At 39.5% G+C, this 26,492-nt stretch overlaps 1 protein-coding gene across 7 annotated transcripts in view; it reads right to left on the bottom strand.

Moving 5' to 3' along the window:
* The window catches only part of AFF2 (ALF transcription elongation factor 2), a 504,750-nt gene that overhangs the window by 337,424 nt on the left and 140,834 nt on the right, over window positions 1-26,492 (bottom strand). For 4 of the 7 annotated variants that reach the window (XM_054472110.2, XM_054472113.2, XM_063660856.1 and 1 more), the window contains exon 2: window positions 6,624-6,756. In XM_054472110.2, coding sequence (XP_054328085.1) covers window positions 6,624-6,756 — 133 coding nt within the window. The remainder of the gene's footprint in view (window positions 1-6,623; window positions 6,757-26,492) is intronic. The other 3 variants (XM_054472111.2, XM_063660858.1, XM_054472114.2) reach the window with 1 other exon arrangement.

Genomic DNA, 26,492 nt, shown 5'->3' with positions numbered 1-26,492 from the left:
TCTACTACATAGTGTATACTACACTTATGATATCTTTTCTTGAATAAAACTATGAGTTCTTAAAGGTCAGAGACTACATTTCACTTATTTTTATATACCCAAGATGTAGCACCATGTCTTGTGCTAATCAAATACTCAATAAATTTTTATAGAATTGAAGAGGATAAATTAAAATTCATACCCTGTCTATATCAAAATAAAGAATTTGCAATGGCCGAAGTCAAAGGTACATAATAGAAGGCAAAAATCAGGCTAACTTGGTTACTATGATTGAACATTAAATTGAACTTTGAGTTTCCTGGTAGCTAAGGCAAAAAGGAAAAGCTCGTAGGTTATAGAATTATCTTTCATCGAAAGAAACATGTCCTAATTCATTAAATGAGACAAATGGTTGTCTGATAATAAAATGTGAAAAGGAATTCCTCTCACTGATATGTTTACAAGAACACTTGAGCAATGTAACAATTTTTGGGGCCTCATTTTCCAAAATTATGCAAATATGTCTTCATGTGGCTTTTTCTTATGATGACTAACTCAGTGAAAGCATGCCTGCATGTCGACTTAGAGGTCTAGGCTAATACAATCCAGGCGTGCAGCTTTCTTGCACAGTAATGACACAGGAGTGAAGCTGTGATAACCTGGAGAAATAGAGGGATGTCATCCCCCTTAGACTAGTTTCCTCATAGAGCAATTGTCTCAGAAGGACGTGTGACAGGAAATGTATAGCACACAGTTCAAGGTTGAGTTCACTGGTGATGCTTTCTGAGTTTCTGATTGAAGGAAGATCCATATGGTTTGCATAACAGATGTTCTGTGGCTACAAGTAGGAATTATTGTAGTAGTTCTTAAGACAGACACTGGTAAATTTGAGACCCTCCTGAGGCAGGATTATGCACAGAGGACACATGGACACAGAGCCTCAAGAAGTTCACCATTCAACAATCAGCACATAATTAGTAGTCCAGTCCAGGTCGCCAGAGTAAGCACTCTACCTTCCCACCACTGGAGGTGGATAACTGTCGATCAGTTTTTAAATTTCTCAAGACGGAGATATGAGAACCACTGGATAGAAAACCCAATGGGGCCTGAAATACATTTATACACACCTACACAATGTGCTCTCATTATACACCATAGCAACTTCTGATTCACACTAAATGTTCTTTTTCACCCTCCAGAGTCTTAGTAATCCTATTAAGGAGCAAAATATTCTTGGTAATCTTGATTGAACATTATAAACATGACAAAAATGAAATTCAGCCATTTCAATCAATTATATGCTTCTTTCAATTTGGCCAATTCTTTACTTCCCGGTCTAGATAATTGGTTGATTCTTTAAAGGTAACCTCTGCAGCCATTATTTTCTAAGTAATCACAATTTCTCTATCATCAGGAAATGCATTTTCCAAGTATTTTCAGGCATAAATTACATGTCTGGTTTGTGGCTCATGACTAACAGCATTCCCTCATTTAAGCTTTTTTGCCTCTCATTACTTCAGGAAATGCAAACTTCCCTCAGTTTGTTTCTAATGCTATCTACAAATCAGTAGTATAATTTCATTGCATGCAAGACTAATGTGCTAAGAGGCTATTGTACCATAGTATTTCTTTTTAATACAAGTAGCAAAATAATTCAAGTTTTGAAGCTCATTTTTTTCTTTTATTTTATTGTGGCTAACGTGATTTAGTAATTTGTCTTTTTCTAATTCTAGTATTTTTGCAGTTAATCTCTCCAAGCTCTAAGTTTCTATTTCTTTCTTTACTCTAATTATAATAACGATAATACCTGAATTTGCATAGCACCTTACAGATTTCAAAGCAAGGTTTCCCAGGTTATTTCATTTGATGCTTAAAACAACCATGTGAGTCAGCAGAGTAGCTCCGGCCTCCATCTGGCCTCTACCTCTATGTGCCCCAACACAAATGACCTTGGCTAAGCCATTTAATAATCCTCTCTGCACCTCAGTTTCCTCATTCTCATTGGGCTATGAAGAGCCATAAAATATTACTATTCTTATTAATTACTATGATTCAATCCAGAAAGGAAAAAGAAAACCTATGGATCAGAGAAAGGGAGTTTCTTCTCCACCATCACCCAGCAGGTAAGCTTATCAAGTCTTCTGACTTCCTGTCAGAGGATAAATAACTTCCTGTTACAGATACGGAATCATACAGAACTGGATGCAAGGTCTAAATTCGCCATGTATAAGGATATGAAAAATGCAAAGAAGCCATCTCGCTTCTCTGAGTTAAAATTCCTCATGGAAAACATGGGAAAGTTGCATACTCCAGTTGTTATAAGGACTAAATGAACACACACATTGTTATAAGGACCAAATGAGCACACACATAAAACTCTAGCACAGTGCCTAGCAGACAGTAAGCTGGCATGCACTTGTTACATGCCAGTTCCTTACCAAACTTAGTGCACTAACCTAGACAAGTCAAATGGCTTCATATTTTTCAGGCACATTTGAAGACATCCTTCTCAAAAGCATAACACAAACTCCAATTTGAAAATCATATGCTACAAAAGCAGCCCAAGAGAGAAGTTCCCTATCACCAACTAAATCTAGGGGTGGTCAACATTCTCTCCATTCTAGCAATGGTAGAGGCAAAGAAAAGAACGGAAAGAAATTAGCCAGGAACATGAGAGATCACCATTTATCTTTCTGCCAAGAAAGGATAATAGGTCCTAGAGATCGGTGTTCATGTTGGCTAATTTATGAACCACTGGCGCTATTGGACAGGTGACTGGACCTTGTTTTAGGCTTCAGGGTGGCAAGAACTTTCCTGAAAGTCTTGACCCACCATCAGGAATGTTTATTCTAAATTTGATAAGCACTCCCACTGCCACCTTAGGGAAGAGCTGTGGTATGTCCTCGTTTGTACCAGTGGACCATGGGCCAGCTCTAGGACTCCCAGGACCACTGGCATGTCCAGATATTCCAAGGGTATCCAGCCCAGTCTTGATCTGGGGAGCCTTATGGAGGTGCAACATTAGTTCTAGTACTCTGTTACTCCCCAGTGTTCTCCCAGGGAACCCTGAATGTGGATGCAGCTCAAGATAACAACCAATCATCAAAGCAAGGGTGAAAGAAAAATAATTATTAGGTCACCAATCACTAGCATTATTCTTTTCCTTCACAGTTTTGACTTAAGAACAAAGGTTTTGGCCGGGCGCAGTGGCTCACGCCTGTAATCCCAGCACTTTGGGAGGTCAAGGTGGGCAATCACCTGAGGCCAGGAGTTTGAGACCAGCCTTGCCAACATGGTGAAACCCCATCTCTACTAAGAATACAAAAATTAGTTGGGCATGGTTGTGCACACCTGTAATTCCAGCTACTTGGGAGGCTGAGGCAGGAGAATCACTTGAACATGGGAGGCAGAGGCTGCAGTGAGTCGCACTGCACTCTAGACTGGGCGATAGAGCGAGACTCCATCTCAGAAAAAAAAAAAAAAAAAGAACAAGGTTTTTCCCCATTAGGAAGCACAAAGGTAACAAGCTACTAATCACACAATAGGCCCTGCCCCACACTATACTAAATGTTCCCATCTATGTCTCTACTTGATGTACCCTTATAATATCAAGACAGATGGCTTTCGAAACTTCTGAAAATGTTGATAACAGATTTTTTTCAACTGCCTACTCAAAAAGACACTGCTAACATTTAAAAAATGGATCTATAAACAGGCCTTGTGAAAAGATGGCATTTACCTTAAAGGTACAAGACCATCAATTCATCATGACTTAAAATTATGAAGGGAGAATAAATCAAGAGTTCTTCACCTCATTATAGTGTTGAGGATACTGTGGATATTGGATTTTAAGAATAAACCTTTTGAGTAAAGCTCATTTTTCTAACCCATCCAAAGATAACATGTAAAACTTATCTCCTTGTTCCTTCTTCAGCTTGAGACAGGATAAGACACTTACCATGCTTTGACCTCTCCTCCATTTTCTGCAGAAAATGGAGGCCCTGATTTCTTGCACTTCCCCAATCTTCCTTCCCCTCTCCTGCTTTGTTCTCATTCTAATGTTCTGTTCCCACCTTCTACCCCATAGCTCATGATTCCTCAACTGCTCTCCATCTTGTATTATTTTTAATCTCCTCCGGCACCTTGTTCAACTTAGCCTCACCCTTCTCTCCTGTATCTTCCACCTTCTCATTCACCATTGAAGTTATTTGCTTCCCATCAATCTCTAAACATGTTCATGTTTATCTCATTTTTCTAAAAAGCTTCCCTTTATATAATTCCTCCCTTTACTTTCTAACTTATCTTTCTTTCTTTCTTTTTTCCTCCATGCAAAACATTTCTGCAAGATCATATCTACATTGACTGTCTTGCTTTCTTTACTTAACCACTTCCCATTTATTCTCCAACCCCTGGCAGTTTGGCATCCCACAATGACCATTGTCATCAACAAATAAAACAACTCTCCGTAAGGTCACCAATTACTCTTTAACTGCCAAATCCAAACAGCCACTTTAAAGTTCTTACCTTTCCTGACCTCTCTGAGGCACAGCAAATCCTTCCTTTGTTCCCTAGGTTTCTATTAAATGTTTCTTTCCTAGTTCTCTTCCTACCACTCTGGTCATTCCTTTGGAGTTTCTTTTCCTGGCCTCTGCTTTCACCACCTCTTTTACCCCTTAAATGGTGCTACTCCCAAGAATTGTTTGTCCTCCTTTTTACTCCATAATCTCTTCGGTGATGGTAGGCATTCTCACAGCTTCCACTGATACCTATAAGACAGTAACAGCTAAACTTCTCCCTTCACCACTCCCATGAGTTTCAGACCCATATATCCAAGCCTTCTGGATAGCTCTCTCCTGATATCTCTCTAGCATCTCAAAGCCAACACGCTCAAAACTAAATTAATTATTTTTTCTCTACAAGCACCAACCGTGTTCTCCTCCTGAACAACTTGTTCATGATACCACCACCCTCTCAAATAAAAAACTTGGGAACCATTAATTCTTATTCCATACTCCCCACATGCAATTAGACACCCAATTCCATAATTTCAACTTCCTTACTCTACCTTAAATCATTCCTGACATAAGCTCCCCTCATCAATTACAATAGCTTCTTTATCTTTCCTTAGTTTGCCCTTCCTCCAACCCACTGTCCACACTGCCCAAGATCATCATTCTAAACTGTTCATTTTTCCTGGCCATACCATGACTTAAATATTTGTAATGATTTTTTTCATCATGTAAAAAGTTATGTTCAAACTCTTTATAATGAGTTTGAATACAAAGTCTTCGCTGATCTTTCCCTTGCTATCTCTCTGTTACCATGCAGGCATGCCATCACTGGTTCAAATGATCTCTGCCACTCGACTAGGAACTCCTTGAAAATGGAGACTATGCTATTCCTCTTTGTACACTGGTGTAAGGCAGTGACTAGCACATAGTAGGCCTTCATAAATGTTTGTTAAACCAATTATATATCTAAATATATACCTTCAAAGTAGTATACAGCTTAACCTGTTGATATGGGAACACTGCTTTTTTAGGGATCATACTATTACTGACAGATTGAAAACCAGTAGCTTAGGTGACCTAAGTTTCTTCATCAGGCTTACCAAACTTGAAAGTTCCTGCAGTGTCTCAATCAAGAGTTGCTTACTTGCTTTGAACAAGGTAACAAGACCCTGGTCTCATCAGTCACCAATCCAAATAGCTTACTCTCTACCCCAAAGTAGTATTTGGGCCTATGCTGTCTTCCTTAAGAACTTTCCTTTTCCAGAAGTCACTGTCCCTTAAGGGTACTCTTCTAAGATCACAGCTCTTGAAAATTTTCTCTATTGTTGTACTTCTTACATCATTTTTGTTTTATTACAGAAAATTACACTGCTACTACATTTCAATAAAAACCAACCAGCTGCCAGCAATTCAATAAGATTCTTCCATCATAATCTCTTCCCAGTCACCTCTCATCTCTACCCCAAATAGAAAGTTCAGAAGCAGTCATTGTAAAATCAATACTTGTAGACACAGCGTTTGATGATTATTGGAGCTACACACTAGCCAGAATACCACAAGAAATTCAATCTAGTTTTACTACCCCCCTCTGGTTGAGACAATCTTCTAACCCATGATTATTAACCACCAGGAAAAATGATTGGCTTTTCTCCTTTATTCTAGAACAATGATTTTCAAAGAGCACTCAAACCACTGAAGAGCTGCTAACAACCTAAAATGGAAAAAAAAACAGTGGGCTTGCAATGGATGACACTGATTGGGAAAAGAAACAGACATCTCCATTGACATTCTGATGAAGTCTTCAGGAGCTGCCTACTGACAATCACAGCAGTAGGAAGTGTCAAGGGGGCATTCCTTGCTGTAGGAAGTGTTGGGCAGAGAGGGGCTCATTGAAGACAGGAAGTCTCACAAGTCTCTCTTCAATCATACTGTTCTCCCAAAAGAAGATGAAATCTGTTTCTGAAGACTTCGTCAGAAACTTGCAGTTGCCTCAAATACAGTGTACGTACAAATTTCACTTGTAAAATATATTCCCCTGGAAATGAGTTGGGTGCTTTAAACATAAATTAAATGTTGATTAGTGAGTTCAAAAATGTAACAAGCAACCATTTTCCAGAAAGAAAAATTACATACATATTCAGCTACCTTGTATGGCTCCCCAAAAAGATCAAAGCCTGAAGAAAAGAGATCCTCTTCTTGCTGGACTTCCTGATTCCTCCGCTCCCATTCTCTTTTTTTAAGTGCACTACGGTCTTGTTCATAGTGACTGATATGAAAAGGAAAAGATAAAAAGAGAAAAAGATTAATTAATCATGCAAGTCATTTAAATTTTCCTTGCTGTCAATAACAAGAAAAAAATTCAAGTCAACTTGCTGCCCAAGTTGACACTGCATAGAGAGCAGATAATCCTTTTCATTACACCTATTGAGTTTAAGATCCTGACCAGCTCTTCAGAATAAAGAAGAAAACAAAAACTTGCTTATTTGAAATGATATTCATGACAAGCAAGTAAAGCAAAATTCTCTTCCCTTGTCCTTTTTTGATTATTATAAGCAATTACATACTCCCCAAAAGTCAGTCCACAGTGCAGAAAGGTACTAAATTAAAGTTACATTGTGTTGCCAACTACCTAGGGCTCAGAATCCACAGATGTCACAAAGTCCTAAGGGAAAGGAATTATCAAAGTATGGAGCTGAAGATAAATTGGAATTCTGTCCTGAGCCCATAGCCAAAGTGAGCTTGTTTTAATGAACTCACAGGAGAATTTAAGGGCATTTTCGGAAGTCCACAAAAAAATAAATCACCAAATCACCTACACTTCTTTGTGTTTGGTTGTTGTGGTGTTGGTCTTCTCATAGTTTTCTTCAAAGGTGAATGGAAGCCTTTTTGAGAAACTCTTCACAAAAAAAAGGGGTCTAACTTGAACAACAAATGACTAACTGTGGATGAAAAAAAGGAGGTGTCAAAAGCCTTTAATGGGGGGGGAGAAGCCAAGATGGCCGAATAGGAACAGCTCCGGTCTACAGCTCCCAGCATGAGCGACGCAGAAGACGGGTGATTTCTGCATTTCCATCTGAGGTACCGGGTTCATCTCACTAGGGAGTGCCAGACAGTGGGCGCAGGTCAGTGGGTGTGCGCACCATGCGCGAGCTGAAGAAGGGCGAGGCATTGCCTCACTCGGGAAGCACAAGGGGTCAGGGAGTTCCCTTTCCTAGTCAAAAAAAGGGGTGACAGACGGCACCTGGAAAATCGGGTCACTCCCACCCGAATACTGCACTTTTCCGACGGGCTTAAAAAACGGCGCACCAGGAGATTATATCCCGCACCTGGCTCAGAGGGTCCTACGCCCACGGAGTCTCGCTGATTGCTAGCACACCAGTCTGAGGTCAAACTGCAAGGCAGCAGCGAGGCTGGGGGAGGGGCACCCGCCATTGCCCAGGCTTGCTTAGGTAAACAAAGCAGCTGGGAAGCTCGAACTGGGTGGAGCCCACTATAGCTCAAAGAGGCCTGCCTGCCTCTGTAGGCTCCACCTCTGGGGGCAGGGCACAGACAGACAAAAAGACAGCAGTAACCTCTGCAGACTTAAATGTCCCTGTCTGACAGCTTTGAAGAGAGCAGTGGTTCTCCCAGCACACAGCTGGAGATCTGAGAATGGGCAGACTGCCTCCACAAGTGGGTCCCTGACCCCTGACCCCCGAGCAGCCTAACTGGGAGGCACCCCCCAGCAGGGGCAGACTGACACCTCACACGGCCGGCTGGCCGGGTACTCCAACAGACCTGCAGCTGAGGGTCCTGTCTGTTAGAAGGAAAACTAACAAACAGAAAGGACATCCACACCAAAAACCCATCTGTACAACACCATCATCAAAGACCAAAAGTAGATAAAACCACAAAGATGGGGAAAAAACAGAGCAGAAGAACTGGAAACTCTAAAAAGCAGAGCGCCTCTCCTCCTCCAAAGGAACACAGTTCCTCACCAGCAATGGAACAAAGCTGGACGGAGAATGACTTTGAGGAGCTGAGAGAAGAAGGCTTCAGACGATCAAATTACTCTGAGCTACGGGAGGATATTCAAACCAAAGGCAAAGAAGTTGAAAACTTTGAAAAAAATTTAGAAGAATGTATAACTAGAATAACCAATACAGAGAAGTGCTTAAAGGAGCTGATGGAGCTGAAAACCAAGGCTCGAGAACTACGTGAAGAATGCAGAAGCCTCAGGAGCCGATGCAATCAAATGGAATAAAGGGTATCAGCAATGGAAGATGAAATGAATGAAATGAAGCGAGAAGGGAAGTTTAGAGAAAAAAGAATAAAAAGAAATGAGCAAAGCCTCCAAGAAATATGGGACTATGTGAAAAGACCAAATCTACGTCTGATTGGTGTACCTCAAAGTGACAGGGAGAATGGAACCAAGTTGGAAAACACTCTGCAGGATATTATCCAGGAGAACTTCCCCAATCTAGCAAGGCAGGCCAACGTTCAGATTCAGGAAATACAGAGAACGCCACAAAGATACTCCTTGAGAAGAGCAACTCCAAGACACATCATTGTCAGATTCACCAAAGTTGAAATGAAGGAAAAAATGTTAAGGGCAGCCAGAGGGAAAGGTCGGGTTACCCTCAAAGGGAAGCCCATCAGACTAACAGCGGATCTCTCGGCAGAAACTCGACAAGCCAGAAGAGAGTGGGGGCCAATATTCAACATTCTTAAAGAAAAGAATTTTCAACCCAGAATTTCATATCCAGCCAAACTAAGCTTCATAAGTGAAGGAGAAATAAAATACTTTACAGACAAGCAAATGCTGAGACATTTTGTCACCACCAGTCCTGCCCTAAAAGAACTCCTGAAGGAAGTGCTAAACATGGAAAGGCACAAACGGTACCAGCCGCTGCAAAATCATGCCAAAATGTAAATACCATCGAGACTAGGAAGAGACTGCATCAACTAACGAGCAAAATAACCAGCTAACATCATAATGACAGGATCAAATTCACACATAACAATATTAACTTTAAATGTAAATGGACTAAATGCTCCAATTAACAGACACAGACTGGCAAATTAGATAAAGAGTCAAGACCCATCAGTGTGCTGTATTCAGGAAACCCATCTCATGTGCAGAGACACACATAGGCTCAAAATAAAAGGATGGAGGAAGATCTACCAAGCAAATGGAAAACAAAAAAAGGCAGGGGTTGCAATCCTAGTCTCTGATAAAACAGACTTTAAACCAACAAAGATCAAAAGAGACAAAGAAGGCCATTACATAATGGTAAAGGGATTAATTCAACACGAAGAGCTAACTATCCTAAATATATATGCACCCAATACAGGAGCACCCAGATTCATAAAGCAAGTCCTGAGTGACCTACAAAGGGACTTAGACTCCCACACATTAATGATGGGAGACTTTAACACCCCACTGTCAACATTAGACAGATCAACGAGACAGAAAGTCAACAAGGATACCCAGGAATTGAACTCAGCTCTGCACCAAGCAGACCTAATAGACATCTACAGAACTCTCCACCCCAAATCAACAGAATATACATTTTTTTCAGCACCACACCACACCTATTCCAAAATTGACCACATACTTGGAAGTAAAGCTCTCCTCAGTAAATGTAAAAGAACAGAAATTAGAACAAACTATCTCTCAGATCACAGTGCAATCAAGCTAGAACTCAGGATTAAGAATCTCACTCAAAACCACTCAACTACATGGAAACTGAACAACCTGCTCCTGAATGACTACTGGGTACATAACGAAATGAAGGCAGAAATAAAGATGTTCTTTGAAACCAACGAGAACCAAGACACAATATACCAGAATCTCTGGGATGCATTCAAAGCAGTGTGTAGAGGGAAATTTATAGCACTAAATGCCCACAAGAGAAAGCAGGAAAGATCCAAAATTGACACCCTAACAACACAATTAAAAGAACTAGAAAAGCAAGAGCAAACACATTCAAAAGCTAGCAGAAGTCAAGAAATAACTAAAATCAGAGCAGAACTGAAGGAAATAGAGACACAAAAAACCCTTCAAAAATTAATGAATCCAGGAGCTGGTTTTTTGAAAGGATCAACAAAATTGATAGACCGCTAGCAAGATTAATAAAGGAAAAAAGAGAGAAGAATCAAATAGATGCAATAAAAAATAATAAAGGGGATATCACCACTGATCCCACAGAAATACAAACTACCATCAGAGAATGCTACAAACACCTCTACGCAAATAAACTAAAAAATCTAGAAGAAATGGATAAATTCCTCGACACATACACTCTCCCAAGACTAAACCAGGAAGAAGTTGAATCTCTGAATAGACCAATAACAGGAGCTGAAATTGTGGCAATAATCAATAGCTTACCAACCAAAAAAAGTCCAGGACCAGATGGATTCACAGCCGAATTCTCCCAGAGGTACAAGGAGGAACTGGTACCGTTCCTTCTGAAACGATTCCAATCAATAGAAAAAGAGGGAATCCTCCCTAACTCATTTTATGAGGCCAGCATCATCCTGATACCAAAGCCGGGCAGGGACACAACCAAAAAAGAGAATTTTAGACCAATATCCTTGATGAACATTGACGCAAAAATCCTCAATAAAATACTGGCAAACTGAATCCAGCAGCACATCAAAAAGCTTATCCACCATGATCAAGTGGGCTTCATCCCTGAGATGCAAGGCTGGTTCAATATACGCAAATCAATAAATGTAATCCAGCATATAAACAGAACCAAAGACAAAAACCACATGATTATCTCAATAGATGCAGAAAAGGCCTTTGACAAAATTCAACAACACTTCATGCTAAAAACTCTCAAGAAATTAGGTATTGATGGGACGTATCTCAAAATACTAAGAGCTATCTATGACAAACCCACAGCCAATATCATACTGAATGGGCAAGAACTGGAAGCATTCCCTTTGAAAACTGGCACAAGACAGGGATGCCCTCTTTCACCACTCCTATTCAACATAGTGTTGGAAGTTCTGGCCAGGGCAATTAGGCAGGAGAAGGAAATCAAGGGTATTCAATTAGGAAAAGAGGAAGTCAAATTGTCCCTGTTTGCAGACGACATGATTGTATATCTAGAAAACCCCATTGTCTCAGTCCAAAATCTCCTTTAGCTGATAAGCAACTTCAGCAAAGTCTCAGAATACAAAATCAATGTACAAAAATCACAAGCATTCTTATACATCAATAACAGACAAACAGAGAGCCAAATCATGAGGGAACTCCCATTCACAATTGCTTCAAAGAGAATAAAATACCTAGAAATCCAACTTACAAGGGATGTGAAGGACCTCTTCAAGGAGAACTACAAACCACTGCTCAAGGAAATAAAAGAGGATACAAACAAATGGAAGAACATTCCATGCTCATGGGTAGGAAGAATCAATATCGTGAAAATGGCCATACTGCCCAAGGTAATTTACAGATTCAATGCCATCCCCATCAAGCTACCAATGACTTTCTTCACAGAATTGGAAAAAACTACTTGAAAGTTCATATGGAACCAAAAAAGAGCCCGCATCGCCAAGTCAATCCTAAGCCAAAAGAACAAAGCTGGAGGCATCACACTACCTGACTTCAAACTATACTACAAGGCTACAGTCACCAAAACAGCATGGTACTGGTACCAAAACAGAGATATAGATCAATGGAACAGAACAGAGCCCTCAGAAATAACGCTGCATATCTACAACTATCTGATCTTTGACAAACCTGAGAAAAACAAGCAATGGGGAAAGGATTCCCTATTTAATAAATGGTGCTGGGAAAACTGGCTAGCCATATGGAGAAAGCTGAAACTGGATCCCTTCCTTACACCTTATACAAAAATCAATTCAAGATGGATTAAAGACTGAAACGTTAGACCTAAAACCATAAAAATCCTAGAGGAAAACCTAGGCATTACCATTCAGGACATAGGCATGGGCAAGGACTTCATGTCGAAAACACCAAAAGCAATGGCAACAAAAGCCAAAATTGACAAATGGGATCTAATTAAACTCAAGAGCTTCTGCACAGCAAAAGAAACTATCATCAGAGTGAACAGGCAACCTACAAAATGGGAGAAAATTTTCACAACCTACTCATCTGACAAAGGGCTAATATCCAGAATCTATGATGAACTCCAACAAATTTACAAGAAAAAAACAAACAACCCCATCAAAAAGTGGGCAAAGGACATGAACAGACACTTCTCAAAAGAAGACATTTATGCAGCCAAAAAACACATGAAAAAATGCTCACCATCACTGGCCATCAGAGAAATGCAAATCAAAACCACAATGAGATACCATCTCACACCAGTTAGAATGGCAATCATTAAAAAGTCAGGAAACAACAGGTGCTGGAGAGGATGTGGAGAAATAGGAACACTTTTACACTGTTGGTGGGACTGTAAACTAGTTCAACCCTTGTGGAAGTCAGTGTGGCGATTCCTCAGGGATCTAGAACTAGAAATTCCATTTGACCCAGCCATCCCATTACTGGGTATATACCCAAAGGACTATAAATCATGCTGATATAAAGACACATGCACACGTATGTTTATTGCGGCACTATTCACAATAGGAAAGACTTGGAACCAACCCAAATGTCCAACAATGATAGACTGGATTAAGAAAATGTGGCATATATACACCATGGAATACTATGCAGCCATAAAAAATGATGAGTTCATGTCCTTTGTAGGGACATGGACGAAATTGGAAATCATCATTCTCAGTAAACTGTCGCAAGAACGAAAAACCAAACACTGCATATTCTCACTCATAGATGGGAATTAAACAATGAGAACACATGGACACAGGAAGGGGAACATCACACTCTGGGGACTGTTGTGGGGTGGGGGGAGGGGGGAGGGATAGCATTGGGAGATATACCTAATGCTAGATGACGAGTTAGTGGGTGCAGTGCACCAGCATGGCACAGGTATACATACGTAACTAACCTGCACATTGTGCACATGTACCCTAAAACCTAAAGTATAATAATAATAAATAAATAAATAAATAAATAAATAAAAGCCTTTAATGACCTCAATGAACAAATATTTTATAAAGACTAACTGTGACTCTCATCACATTTTAGGCTTTCCCATTGGAGGATCAAAAGCTTCTAAACAATATTTAAGTTATATTCCAGGCCTTTCAGTTTTATGGAATGGAATGCTTCCTTACTAAGAAAACAATTATTTTCTTCATCATGCAGGACTGAAAATTAAACCATAATCTGTAAGTCTCGTAGTGGTGTATCTTATTTTATTCATTGGGCTTTTTTCATGCTTTTGATGTTAACCTTACCCAGTGAGTATATATACACTGAGCAAATTTAAATTACATAAATGTACATAAAATGCCTAGCAGGTGTTGGATAAATGTTGGTTTCCTTCCCCATGTTAATATTCCCATGTTAAGACCTAATTAGATAATTGACATGCAAATGAACATAATAGCTAAAGGAATTACAAGAGATCTATTGATATAAAACTACAGTTGACAGGCTTTGACTATATCCGAAACCTTAATACCTGTCATTGGTAGGCTAGTTTGCTCAAAGTAAGAACCTAGAACATAAACTATCTGTGCAGCTTAACTAGATGTTGATAAACATGGAGTGTACAATGCCACTACACTTAATCATCCATTTTTCTTCACAGGAATCCTTGAATGGTCAAATTCAAAGTGACTTTAATAACTTTATCTCCTGGATAAAGAACACTCATTTGTCCATTAAAAAACAGCAACAACATTTATAGGATGTTTAAATGCACATTACACTTTCATAATACAAACATCAGATACATTAAAGCTCACTGGACCATTCATGAGTATATTCAGCAAATGTTATCACCGTCTGAGTAAAGTAAAGAAAACCTTCAGAGTCCTACCTAAAGCCAGGGCCCCACATCTAGGCCTTGCCTGGTCAAGGAAGATATCAAGTCCAGATACTGGAAGCCATCCTATCATTTGTAGTCTCAGATGCCCTCCATAGGTATTAGATTTTCTAGCATCATCTTTCATTTCCATTCACAAGTCGAACTCAGAATCCCAAACAATTGCTGTGTGTCTCCATGTCTCCATGTTTGAGACTGACATGGAAACAATCAGGCACAGTAACATCGTCAGTCCGTTAAGTGTGGCGCTTGTGACTGTACCTCAACACCATAAATTGGCTGTGTATAATCCAATCCCATCAATTTGTCCAAATGTAAGAAAGATTGGGTGTTACGGGGGGCGGGGTAGAGTAACAAGTTAAAGCAATATTTAGTGAGGGCAGGGTTGTTGCAAAGGAGAAGGACACTTAATTTCTTTGCTTTCCATAGCAGATTAGTATCTACACACAAACAAGAACCAAAGTCTTTTCCTTCTGAGTAATGCGAGCAGGATGTCAGTTTTCTAGCTATCTGTTCATTTTGTGCACCTGACAGGCTCAGAATGACAGGCCCATAGATCACATTTAATTCTCCCACGAAGAGAACTGAAGTGCTTTGGTCTCTTGGCTTTGCAAACTACCTTCCTTCTCCTCTGAGGGAAAGATATAATTAAAACCCTGAAGGAAAAAGAAAGGAGAAGGAGAAGAAAAGGAAACGTGCTTCAACTTGCGTGACAACCTTTCAAATGATCAGCAGTAAGGGCACTTTCGGTGCTTTAGCCCTGGCTTTGATTTGTTAGGAGGCTCTTGGCTGCATTTTGCATCAGTTCATTAGCTACCAAATTCCAGACACAAATTTGAATAGCAGATTGAGTGTGCACGCGGGTGTTATCTGTTGCAAGCAAAACTGCCTGCTGCATTTTTTAACACATCCAACAAAGAACAGTTAATTCTCATATCTCTGGCGAGAATGAATTTAATCTCCACAGAGCTCCACTGCTCTTGGAAGGCAACCAAATATCTCCAACTTTTTCCTTTCTTGCTCAGCATGGCGTTGTATTGAAGGCTTCACACAGTGAGGTCTAATGAGTAATGAACTACATGGTGATGAGGCTTTCAGTTTATAACGTCACTGATTTCTGACTGAAACCAACATTACTAATTTGAAGCACCAGCTAATTAAAACCACAGCTATGTATTTAGCCTCTTGTTATACCTACTGCAGTTTATAATTATGAGGACCTCTTTATCTACTCAATTACATTTCTTATGATTCAGGCAGGTTGTATTTGAACCTGTGAGCCCTGCAGAGGCTACAGGAAAGTATATGTCTGTCCCCTGATAATTCAATATATCTTTACATACCCAGGCCTGCTTTCCAAAGGAAAAAGAGCTCCATAGCCCACAAAGAAATGCTCAAGCCAAAAACCTGAACTAATCATCATATCATCGGTATGAACAACTCAAGTTTGTTCTGTGATGAAGACAGGACAAATTGATCCTATCAATCAGCATGAAAACCCATGTTCATACTGAGAAGTGAAGCCAAAAAGCTCAACTCAAGGATTCATCACTCTTAGCAAGTTAGGATATTTTTCCAACTTTTTTCTCCTGGATATAATAAAATTGGTCACATTATGATAATATAAAAACTGACCACTCAAAACCAAATTTACTATGAATTAACCAAAGGCCTTAGGTTTCTCTCTCTCCAGGTTACCTTTTTGGAATCGCTATTTCATTGATATCCACACTAGCTGACTGGAAAAGGTCAGAAAGAAGAATAAGTTCCATTTAACTACTTTGTTAATCACCCTGATGTAAGGCATGATGGTGAGAAGCTTCTCTCTGTCGTAGGATTTTTTTTTCTTTTATTTATTTTATTTTATTTTTTTTAGACGGAGTTTTCCCTCTTGTCGACCAGGCTGGAGTGCAACGGCGCAATCTCAGCTCACTGCAACATCCACCTCCCGGGTTCAAGCGATTCTCCTGCCTCAGCCTCCCAAGTAGCTGGGATTACAGGCACCAGCCACCACACCCGGCTAATTTTTTGTATTTTTAGTAGAGGCAGGGTTTTGCCATGTTGACCAGGCTGGTCTCGAACTCCTGACCTCAGGTGATCCACCCGTCTCGGCCTCCCAAAGTGCTGGGATTACAGGCATGAGCCACTGCACCTGGCCCAGGATTTTTATATTAGCTGTGATTTCACCCACCTGTGTGCTTCCCTGGCCACCACAAACAGAGGAACTGCCCTCATTTACAAAAGAGGAAACTAAGGCCCTCCAAAAATGAACAGAGGGAGCTGTCTCAAGTCGTCATCAAGCTAGTGGCAAAGGAAGATCTGAATCTGTTTCTTCCATCTTCAAGTACAAGTAATATCTTCTCCTAGCCTTCTCCTCTCAGACACTTGAACCTTATCTTGTATGCAGATAACTCTCATTTTGCTCATTAAAAGCCTCAGGTACATTGGTGGGACAATAAAATGCAGGGCACACGTAGATTCCGTGAAATCTAGAAAGTTCAATTATGCCGTCTTCATTAGCGCACAGTGGTAGCCCACGCAGGCTGACAATGCAGGCTAGTCTTTTACAACAGACTGTTTAAAACAGGAAGAGAGTTTAGCAATCATCTAGTTGCAGTGCCCTCATTTTACGGATGAGGAAATAGAACTAAGGTAAGGTAATGGGCCTCACAGCGGGTTTGTCAGAGAACTAGGAAGCTGGAACTCAGGCTTTCACATTCCCAAGCTACATGGTTTGTCCCTTCTGCCTCCTGTGCTTCCATCCCACTTCAGAATGAAGATGAGTTTCACATGCACTCCATTGGTCACCTTTCCTTAGGACTGCATTTTATTAGAAATTGGAAGTAGGGAAAATCTTTAGGGATTTAATTTGGATTCGAGTATAGACAAACCACTAGTTTCCTTATATCAAAATGTACAGACCCTAAAGGGATTATAAAAATTAACTGCATCTGTGGGGAAGAGGCTGGGCGAGGGAGAGTAAAAACCAGTTTCAGTCCATTTGGTTCATATATTTCATGAAGCTAATACTCATTGTTTACCTAATTTGGTTATTTTACAAAGCCACTTGGGGAAACTTTAAAAAATTGATATTTTAAAATGATAAATTTGTTTTAAAATGCTGCTAATATACGATTTACTGTAGTAATGGTGTACATGAAGGTAAATAATTCAGCCTCACTTGTTTTCCAGTCCAACTACACTAAACACCTTTATTTGGCTAATATCTTTGCGAAAGCATAAAAATACATATTTAATCCACTCAAAGGACAAACATAAGCTATCACTCACTTCCTGTGGTTCTTCTGAATGAATCCCTGCCTTCTATAACACGTGTAGATATTTATCCATATTATATGTTCCAGAGTGTCAGGTGATACTTTTTCTATACCTAGTCCTATTTTGAATTTGACACTGATCTAATCTCTACATAACTTCTTTTTGTTAAGAAAAGAAAATCTCTGCTATCCAATACCTTCAAACTTAACCCACATTATGTAAAGTGCTAAATTCAAAACTATAAAAGCAGCTCAAAACAGGCCATCATTATTTTACACATATAGAGTAAAAACACAAGAAGCTTGGATCTGGAAGTGTGCAAAAGAATAGGAGGTAAGTGGCCTTGGAAAGGAATTTCTAAAACCAGTAGAACCTCCTCAGCCATATTTAATGGCAGGACTCATGAGGAACTCAGCATACCACCACTCTCTTCAGCAAATGAACTATCTCCCTGCAAACACTGTCTCTCATGAAAAATAATCAAGAAGAGAATGAAAGGGTGAGGAAACACACAAGTTTTTAGCTCCAGACAGCTGCCCATCTGATCATTCTAATTTGTTTTTGATTTTCCTTTACATCTGTGGTTTTTAAAATTACGTAGACATCAATAGTCCAGAAGTCCTGGCAGAAACAGGCTTAATGTTTCAATGTAGGAGCATCTTGGGACTACCTCATCCCCTCCATTTCTGAAAATGGAAGCAAAGATTCAGCCCATCTGCAAAGCCTGTCTAATCATCCTCCAATTAAGTCAGGCAGACCCCCCAAGAGCCATCCCTCCTACCTTGTTTCTGTATCCCCTGCTTTGCTTCTCTTCTAGTCCTCTCTTTTCATTAATAACAGCTTGATTGAGATATAACTAATATAGCACACAATTTCACCCATTTAAAGTGTACAAGTCAGTAGTTTTTAGCATATTCACAGAGTCTTGAAACCATCACCATGATATAATGTTAGAATATTTTCATCAACTCAAAAAGAGGCTCTGTACACTTTTAGGTATCATCCTGTCCTGCAATCCTACCATCCAGCCCAGCCCTAAGCAACTACTAATCTACTTTCTCTCTGAATGAATTTGCCACTTCTAGATACTTCATATACTTGGAATTATGCAACATGTGGTTTTTTGTGCATGGCCTCTTTCACTGAGCATACTGTTTTCAATGTACATCCACACTGTACCATGGGTCAGTACTTCATTTCTTTTTATAGTTGAATAATATTCCACTGTATGGATATTCCTGGTCCTATGATATACTGTGCTCATTAAGAGGGCTCAATCTTGTTTTTTTCTAATGATTTAACCAGGATTCTCTAAGTCTCCCATTAGACTTTTCCCTCCTTAAGGTCAGAGGTTTTTAAGTCACTGCATCCTCCAACTGAACACAAATAACCTTTCTGTACATAAATAAGCAATGGTCAATGCAAATGTCATAAGGAAAACATATTTGCTTTTTTGAAAAAAAGTGTGTGGCTTAGGCTTTGGAAAAAATTATTTTGACTGGCCTACCAAACACTCAAGAAGACATTGTCATCTCTCTAACAAATACCAAATACTCAAGCTGCAAAGATAATTTAATACACTTAGGAATGGTAAAAACCTAGTAAAAACCTAACCTGATGCCAATCAAAGAAACAGATTCTGTTGTTCCCAGGTAGAAAGCTTTAAGGAATTTTACAGTGTGTCCAAAAAAGATGGCATCCAGATTCAGATGATCTGGGACAGGCTCTGTCACTTTCACTTACAAGTTTCTTGTTCATTAATAAATTGCTTTACATTTAAAGCCTCAGTTTCCTCCTTTGTACATGAAAATAAACTTTATGTCTTCTCTGCATGCAGTTAGTGTAAAGGTTACATATGATAGTTATCAAAAAAGGCTTCTGTAAACTACTAATGACTGCTCACATTTAACAGATATGATGACTGACACCCTGATAAAGCGATATGTAAATCTCTTTATAGCTTTTGGGTCTTCTTTACTCTGTAAAAACATAGCGAAATTTCATGTTTGCTGAAGTCTAAAGTGTTTCTAGTAACAGATTAAGTTAATTTCATTAGATATCCTTTACAAATTTTTCTCTATAGACTCAGATATGACCTTTGAGACAGAGACACTAAGTTGGTCAATTTAAAAATGTAATTCACAAATTAATAATGACCTGAAATTTAAAATAATAACTTTTAATTTTAAATGTTTCTAAATGTTTCTTCTATCACTTGGTTCACAATTTTGGCTGCCCATCAGAATCATCCAGAGAAGATTTTATAAATCTCCAGGCTCAGGGCATACATTAGACCAACTGCATCAGGATCTCACAGTGTGAGTCCCAGGCATCACATGGAAAATAACTCCTGGTCTGTATATTAATAGGTAAATTTCTTTATTTGACCCATTTGGGCATATCAAAATCTGACAAACTTAACCTGAAGAGATCATTTGTCTTTTTATTTCATGAAGGAAAATCAAGGACCAAACACCTTTAGGGAACTAATGTCTTCTATTATGTAGAAATATACGTTGCTGGTATATGTTGGGAAAAGTGCCTTGAAGGTGAAGGCAGTTGTTACAAGAATAGACTTGTGCAGAAGAACAACAATAACACTAATAGTTACTATCTGTTGATTTCTTGTTTATGCCAGCCACTGTTCCAGGACTTTTATGAGTATTATCTTATTTAATCCTCAAAAAAACTCTGAAGTGGTATACCATCCTCATTTTGCGGATGAGGCAACTGAGATACATGAGACACAGGGAGGTTAACATGCTCAACACCATACATTTAGTCAGTGGTACAAAAACACAGTAACCGCTGGGGCTGTCAGAATCCAGAGGCCACCCTCTTGGTCATAAAGAAGATTCTAGTCTTACAGAAGAGAAGGGCACTCTATTCACAGAGAGGTACATCCACATATTTAAGCTCTGCTCACACAACATGCACAGTGCAATTGATCCAGAAGGTATGTCTAAAATCTTAACTATCTTCAGAATGTCTCGGCTTCTCAGGGGCTATTGGAGCATGGTTTACATTCTTCTCAGAAAAGCAAGCATAGGTAGACACTCAAATGGATATTGATTGTCAAAAATATTGTAAGAGTGCATTAAAACTCCATTTTCAGGGGATTCCATTTTAATGGAAATGCCACTTTTACATAGAATGACCATGACTCTAGCAACCCAAAGGTTCCCATCTGCCTGCAGCAGTATTCAGCATATCAACCACTTTGTATGCCAATTAAACGTCCTCTAAAAGCAGCCTCTCCAGTGAAATTAAATTCTTTTGTCCTCATACACTATAACTGTTGGCTAAGAGATATGGTCCAATATCCCTGACTGCTTGAGAGGGGTGCCTATCTCCTCAACAAGTGGTTACTTCCCTTCTCCCCCAAGCAGCTCAGAATGTGTCAGTTATCCCTTTACAACTATGGAATGTCTGATTTTATCTCCTTGAATCTCATGTCAAGCACTTCCTTGTCCTCTTCCATATGTACACACCCTACTACAGCTCTATTGCACAATAGATATTAAGGATCCCTGACTTTCTTTTCTGCTCTAATAACATGCTCTTAGATTACATGTCTGATTTCCATTTTTATAGAAAATCATTTTAAAATAACTTTAGTTCTGACCTATTAATTAAAAATGAGGCTTCACTATCACTTCATATGGCTCATTGACCCATTTGCAACAGAAACCAGTGCCTTACAAGTGCCTCACACTCAACATGGCCAAACCAAGAGAGCTGCAAACAACTGAATGACTTGGAAGCTTATAAAAATACTTCCTGAAGACTAGTAGGGGCCTTGAATGGATGTCAAAAACCAAGCAAATATGTAATCGGATAGTGAATATAGCAAATGTATTCATTTATATTTTATGACTTTTGAATATGATCAAAAATTTAAACTACTGTACTTAAAAATCAAATTGATATAAAACATTCCCACTTCCACTCTTGTCAGCATCCACCCTGTTCCCCATTGCCAATCAGAGGTAACAATTTTTTATGTATTTCCTGTTTCTTCATGTTTCTTCCAATATTTCTTCATTCACTCTTTACTGTCAACTTGAACCAATCTCATTTATAATTCCCTATCTAAATTAATCAAAGTTGATACTAATGCTGAGCTTTAAAGAGTTACTAGATCTAATTCTTGATTTACTTCAGGAGGATCGTTTCCACAACCAGAAATGGTCCCATGGATTTACGAGAAAGGAAGCAGAGAGGCAGTGACAAGCTTAGAATACTTGTGATGGCGCTAAAGTACTTCATGGTTTATTTGAATTCTGGCTTGAGGCAAGGTTCAGTTTATGGAATCTGTGGTGCTGCTCAGGAGTACACAGTTGATGTCATCGATGAGGTCTTCCTTCTCCTCTTCCTTCACCTCCTCCTTTTCCTCTTTCCTCAGGCCTGCCTGCCCTAATGAGGCAGGCTTAGTACCCTGTTCAGTGGCCCAAGGCTTAGCTTGGCCCTCTGCTCTTGATGAGCCCTTGTCCTGTCCCAATGTGTCCTGGCTTCATCCCATGCGCCACATCCCAAGCTCCATACCAGTTGCTTCTGCAGCCAACTTACATAGAACAGCTCTGTCTTTCAAATTAGGAAAAAGCTACCTGAAGTATTTCTTCTCTATGCCCATTAAATATCAGGAATTCTTTTCCAAGTCAAAGTCTTAATATAACCTTCTGGTTTCTCATAAATGACACTTTTAAAAGGTATTTTATTTTCATTCAGCTATAAGCAAGGCAATTTCAATAACAATTTAAAACAATATTTTCTCAGAAATAGTATTCTTAATTACTTTTAAACTAAGGAAATTAATGCCCTTAAGGAGCAGTTTATAATTGACAATTTTAAGCTGACTCTGTTTTCACATCTCAACAAGGCCTTTGATCCACCTGCACTCACTAATTTTTGTCCAGGCAAATTCTACCCCCTATAGGCTTAACCTTTTGGCCCTGCCTCCTTCTACCATGCACTCCTGCAGAGCCCCGGCCTGAGTATGAGAGTAGGGCAGCAGCAAACTGTTATGACTGTAGGCTTGCTTTCTCATGTGGACCTATAGGTGGGACTCTTCCCTAGGTTACACTTCTCTCTCTTGCCCTAACAAGGTGCCTGACTAGAATCAGGGTAACCCTGTTGTGAGTTAAATTGTGTCAACCCACAATTCCTATGTTGAGATTCTCATGCACAGTACCTCAGAATATGACATTATTTGGAAACAGGGTCATTTCAGACGTAATTAGTTAAAATAAAGTCATACTGGACTAGGGCGGGCCCCTAATCCTATAAGACTGGCATCCTTATAAGAGGAGAAGATGTGAAAACAGAAACACAGAGAGAACTCTATGTGAAGGTAAAGGCAGAGATCACAGTGATGCTTCTACAAGCCAAAGAATGCCAAATATTGTCAACAAACTACCAGAAACTTCATACTTCATTCAAACTTCAGGGGTATTAGGAAGAATTAGCAGATTCTTCCTAATACTCATCACAAGGAACCAACCCTGGCAACACCTTGATTTCAAACTACCAAATGCATGCACCTACAGACTGCATTTCTGAGCCAGTTCACAATGAAATCTCCAGGCCTCCTTACAGTGCGTGCAGATCATCTAGACCTTGTCTTCTTTACTCTATATTGCACTCGATTCATTCTAATCCTGTCCCTTCTACTCTATCTAGCACAACTCCCCTTTGGCTTTCCAACTCATTCTTCTTTCTCCCCTTTCCTGCTATGTCTGAAAGAACTTGTGGGTGTTAAATGAAACTGTCACTAGAGAGGAATAATGCATTTCTGCTTCCCATGTATCTGGAAACATGCCAAGCTCAGTGTTCAGCTCAAAATAAATATTTCTCAACGGAATGAATGAACAAATGACAGGCTAACATATTTTTCTACCTAAGTTCACTGACAAATGTTGACAAAATATTAATTAATACATTAATTTGTCTATTTAATCAACAAACACTTACTGGATATCTACGTCATGCCAGGTACCATGTTTAGTGCTCAGAAAAAAAGAAAAAAAAAAGACATAATAAAAGCTTTTGGGAAATTCACAGCCCAGAAGGAGAGGCAAATCCATTCCGAAACAATTGCAGTGCAGAGTAACACATGTTATAACTTTATGAGGGAAGGGCCATAGGAACACTCTCAGGTTGGCTTGGGGTAGGAAACAAAATCAGCCAGCTGTGTTCCAGCTGGGACTTGAACACTTCAGGTAATTCAAGTACACATGAATGAAGTGGTATTAAAGATGATACCATGGGACAAACATGGAAGAGTGAACAAGAGATCTACAACACTGGAAGGAAAACAATAAGAATTTCTACGTCTTAGGGAAGCTGGAAACTGATAATTTGGCCTTTGCGAATGCTTGTATTCTAGGGTAAAACCCTAACTTCATTTGAGATACCCAGTGACAGGAAGATCCTTGAAGAAATGGACAACTGAGATAAGCATGTGAATGGTTAACTCATAAAGAATAGATGAGATTTTTAAAGGGAAATATTTATTGTTTTGTGTATTATAGCACATTGTCTCTCGATATGATTAGTTATCAGTCTCAGTTATCCAAAACTGGTATGAAATAAAGCGTTTACGCAGTTATGTTTCATTGATGTCAGCTAGGGGAGCATGAAAGTCTCCATGAAGGTGGGTAATTGATGTGTAAATCAGAGTTCAATCACTTGGTAATAGAAATGGTCCCACTGAAAATATGCTTGTTGAACACAATCACACAGAAGCCAGAGGGAGGGAGGAAGGGAGAAGGTAGAAGGTTTATTTATTAAAAATGATAATAACTGGCAATTTGTGCAATTTTCTCTTCAACAGAGGGCTGCTGTCAGAAATGCTTTAAGCAAGTTGTGGCCAGTATATTCAGATAGTTTTCTTCTGTTCTAATGAACTGTTTCTGTTTTATTTAAATGTTTGGAGACCTTGTTGTGGTGTTTAAAAAGCAAATTAAAACAACACACTCTTCTTTTGAAACATGACACATGTAAATGATATCAGTGATAGTAATTTGGTTAACAATGCTTCTTCTAGGCCTGCTATTTTTAATAAAATTCTTCTGCAACTTTGCATTTGCTCTCTGAAGAACAGTGAATAAAAATGGACAATGCCTTGCAGTTTAATATTTTAATATTTCATATTTTAAACAAAACTTACTATCATTGATGAAATAGCAGCTCCTTTCTCTATCTGCATTAGAATCATTATCTTTAGTACTACTTAAGGTGGTATGATAGTGTTTAGTGGCAGATTTTTCTTCTCCTCTACTATCCTCATTGAATAAAGAAAACATTCTCGGCACACCAAATACTGTCACAGAGGATTTTACAGCCCACATTCCTACCAATTAATATAAAACAGAAAATGCTTGCTTTTCTTCTTTCTTTTTGACTCAATTTGAGCCATGTTTATCCTTTGCATCTTGTGTGGATCCACTGGATTTACCCACTAGTGCGTAATTCATTCTTGAGCTTCGGCACTGCACACACACATGCATACACCCTTACACACACAATAAACACGTTATATGTGGCAGCACAGGAGCAATTCCATTGGCACAAATGTTTTCTGTTGTGGAGGTGAGAGGCCTCTGCTTACCTGGGGTCACCAGCTCAGCCTTCCATTCAAAACTATGTGTGCACCAATTGCTTGTCTCCTATCTAGCACTGGCCCTTAATACAAATGTTCTTACTTTGACTAAATGCTTGTATCAAGCAAACTAGCAGTAGGTAGTTAAGCAAGTGACGGGTGGAGCTGGGGGTATATTGAGATGATATTAGCCTTATCTGTCATGGCTGAATTTTTTTTGAAGGTGAGTAAATTCACAGATTATTGATGTCATTACCAAATAAACACATGAGTAAATATGGGGCATATCGGGATTTTAAAATGTTTCTCTTTTGAAAAGCAACAGACTCTTCCATTTGCATGGTACTTTTCACTGAGCAATTCCTTACACAAATATGATCTTACACAAAACTTGCAGCAATCTTGAGAAATAGGCCAGACAGGCACTCTGACTTCCCATTTCACAGATGAAGGCACTGAGACCCAGAAGGGCTGACTGCTTAGCATTCACTGTCACTCAGGTAATGCGGGGCAAAACCAGAATATGAATGCAGATTGTCTGAGTCCAGGTGCAGTTAATTTTTCTTCTATACCACCCCCTGCTCTCGTTGTAAAATGCTTTCAAATTCTGTTCGTCTAGAATGTAGAAAGAGGTCCTAAGTGTTAGAGCAAAGGGACATTATTTTAAGGTTTTTAGAGTAGCTTTCTTTGGGTGATATAGTTTGGATATTTGACAAAAAACACCAAATCTCATGAGGTGCTTAGGTCACAGGGGCAGATCCCTCATGGCTTGGTGCTGTACTTGCCATAGTGAATGAGTTCTCATGAGATCTGGTTGTTTAAGTGTGTGGCACCTCCCCTCTCTCCCTTGCTCCTTCTTTTGCCATGTGAGGTGCCTGCTCTTGCTTTGCCTTCTGCCATGAGTAAAAGCTCCCTGAGGCCTCCCCCAGAAGCCAAGCCATGTGTGAACCGCCTGCAGAACAGTGAGCCAATTAAACCTCTTTTCTTTATAAATTGCCAAGTGATATGGTTTGGCTCTGTGTCCCCACTCAAATCTCATCTTGAATTGCAATCCCCAAGTGTCAAGGGAGGGACCTGGTTGGGGGGTGATTGGGTCATGCGGGTGGTTTCCCCCATGCTGCTCTTGTGATTGTGAGGGAGTTCTCACAAGATCTGATGGTTTTAAAGTGTGGCAGTACCAGCTCCTCCTTGTACCTCTGGTAGAATTCGGCT

The sequence above is a fragment of the Pongo pygmaeus genome, chromosome X, assembly GCF_028885625.2.
Source record: "Pongo pygmaeus isolate AG05252 chromosome X, NHGRI_mPonPyg2-v2.0_pri, whole genome shotgun sequence".
Classification (NCBI taxonomy): domain Eukaryota; kingdom Metazoa; phylum Chordata; class Mammalia; order Primates; family Hominidae; genus Pongo; species Pongo pygmaeus.
The sequence above is the reverse complement of the archived record's forward strand: the minus strand, read 5'-3'. Positions and strand labels throughout refer to the sequence as shown.